At 37.5% G+C, this 2,539-nt stretch overlaps 1 protein-coding gene across 8 annotated transcripts in view; it reads left to right on the top strand.

Annotated features, from left to right (window-relative positions):
• RABGEF1 (RAB guanine nucleotide exchange factor 1) overlaps positions 1–2,539 on the top strand; it is a 23,453-nt gene that overhangs the window by 12,569 nt on the left and 8,345 nt on the right. For 2 of the 8 annotated variants that reach the window (XM_019511336.1, XM_019511341.1), the window contains 2 exons: positions 707–727; positions 1,341–1,507. In XM_019511336.1, the coding sequence (XP_019366881.1) occupies positions 707–727; positions 1,341–1,507 (188 nt within the window). Of the gene's footprint in view, positions 1–706; positions 728–1,337; positions 1,508–2,539 lie in introns of all 8 variants that reach the window. The other 6 variants (XM_019511335.1, XM_019511340.1, XM_019511337.1 and 3 more) reach the window with 3 other exon arrangements.

The following is a 2,539-nucleotide window of genomic DNA, read 5'->3' as shown; positions in this document are numbered from 1 at the left end:
CCCCAATATATGTATATTTATATAAATAGAAATAGAAGTTCTAATATTTTCTTCCCGCACCCCAATGGATTGTCTTGTGCACCCCCTGGAGACCACTGATGTAGACATTGATCTTCTGCTTTGAACTTTCTAGTATAAAGATTTTAAAAGTCTTTAAAAAAATCCTGTATAGGTGAAAATGAATGGTTTTACCTTTTTTACATTGATCACAACAAACCATTCAAATACTTGATTCATATGGACAGTAGAGAGTAAAACTTGACATTTCTGCATTAATACTAATGGTGCCTAACTAAATTTCCATCTATAGAAGATTGTATTGCTAGGAGTAGACCTGAAGAATTTCAGTTTGGCTAATTCATGCCTGGTGTTCAACCCTGTTAAAATTCCTGAAGCTGCACACCATAAATGAATTTCTTGTAATATCTTAAACGTCTGAGATAATCGCATTGAATAGTAAATCAAAATATATAAATACACCTACTTCTTTGAAAGATTCTTCTTCTCTTTGATTTTGAAGTCCTGCATGTATGACTATCAAAATAATGTGTTCTTTGTTCTGCATGTTTAAAAATGTGTTTGTTTAGGTTGTAGATGCTTATATCATGCTGATTAAGAATGTTTTCATGTTTTTCTGTCTCTTCGCTTCTTGCTTTTCATCATGTTCATTTGAATCATCTTACATTCAATCCTTCATTTTCAACAGTGTTGGCTGGCAAACTGAGAGGTGGGTGTGAACTTGGGTGGGGAAGATCATATCAAGTTTGTAGATGTATCTTGTGTTTGTGTACTGTATAAAGTACATCTTTTCCAGAAGACAAAACATGCTCATGTTAATATATACATGTATAGCTTTGTGAACTTGTCCTGTGTTTAAACCAAAAAAAAATTACTGAATGTTCCTACCCCCTGTTGGGCTGCAAACAAGTTTCTGAACACAGATAAGGTGTTTCTACTCTGATTGGAACCCAAGGCCAGATTCCCATCTACGCTAAGGTTCCTTGTACTGCTCGGGCAAAAAAAGGCCTTTAGGTGAACATATAAATACAACTTACGTGCACTTTAAGGCTCCTTATAGCATTTTGAGAGTGCAGATGTGCTACTCATGTAAATGCGAATCTGGCTGTGCATATTTGTCATTTCCCAGTTGAATAGTCAGTTTTTATGGTTGCACTTAATGATGTTCAGCATTTCACTGTTAATGCCATTCACAAAAGTGGAATATTTATCTTTATAAACCGTAATAAAAATTCAAATTGGGTTTCTGTCTTGCTGTAATTGTTGTGATATGATGCTCTGACCAGCCAGTTTAACCTGTTGTTTTTAAATTTTCCCAGCAGAGATTCAGGAAGCTAAGGCTCCTAGCCCTTCCATAAACAGGCAAGCCAGCATTGAGACAGATCGAGTGTCCAAAGAGTTTATAGAGTTTCTCAAGACCTATAATAAACCTGGTCAAGATATTTACAAGCAGTGCAAAATGTTTCTGGAAGCAATGCATCACAAAAGGGTAGGTGTGTTGTGTGCGTTGTATAAATGATAGTTAAAACAAGTGACTTGGAACCCAAAAGGGTCAGTCAGTGGTGCCCGTCTAATTTCTTCAGTTATGAACATGTATACTTTTAAGACTTGTGTATAATTACAGGCTGTTGCAAAAGCATACTGCATTTTTTACGCAGTTGTTGCTTCTACATACCTTCTAATGGTAGAGGCGGAGAAGGATAAAGTTATAATCTTATTCAGCCTTGTTTTTCATTGTCCATGTTGCCTGGGTTATCACAGAAAAAGTTCTTCATGTTTGTGCAGTCGTATATCTTCCAATTGTTCTGAATTAATTGTGCATAAACATCATGGTGTAAAGTAGGTTTCAGAGTACTTATTTAACATAGATGTTCTTTGTCGAAGTGTAAGAAAGCAGTTCTGAAAAATAATATAAAGCTCATGTTTATGAGAAAAGAATAAAGAGGGCAAATAACTTTGTAAGTTCAAATGTTTCAGGAAGCCATATTCATTTGGCTACAAACAGTCAAAATGTGAATTTTGTCAATTCCAGGAAAAAACTTCTTGTGGATACAGGGTGCCTAACTTTTGTTGGTATAGTGAGGCATACTCAAATCCAGATTATTTGTATTCAGTTTTTTTTTAACTTATTTATTTATGGGTAGAATAAGATGGGGAGGGGGAGCTGACTGTTTTAATGCTCTACTCCTCCAAAGCTGTCTGTTTTCAGGGAAATGTTATGGCAGTAGCGCCATCTACAGCAGAAGTGATAAAACATTCAGTACTTCATGCTATTTTTGTTTTCTTCTATTTAGCAAAAGCAGTGGGGCTCGATCTTCAGGCTGCATGGGCTAGCCAAGTGGCACAGGGGCTGTCTGGGTCAGATCAGGCCCTGTGCTGCCCATATGGGTTCCCTGCTGCCCTGCGTGCTCAGCCTAGCACACAAGACCACAATATCCAGGCCATGAGGCTCCTTCCAGGTCTGGAAAAACTTGACAGTAGGGGAACAGCAGTAGGCTGCCATCACTTCTCCCCCCCCCCC

Source organism: Gavialis gangeticus, unplaced genomic scaffold (assembly GCF_001723915.1).
Source record: "Gavialis gangeticus isolate Ggan-Ray unplaced genomic scaffold, GavGan_comp1, whole genome shotgun sequence".
Lineage (NCBI taxonomy): Eukaryota > Metazoa > Chordata > Crocodylia > Gavialidae > Gavialis > Gavialis gangeticus.
Note: the sequence above shows the minus strand (reverse complement) of the source record. Positions and strands in the feature narration are given on the sequence as shown.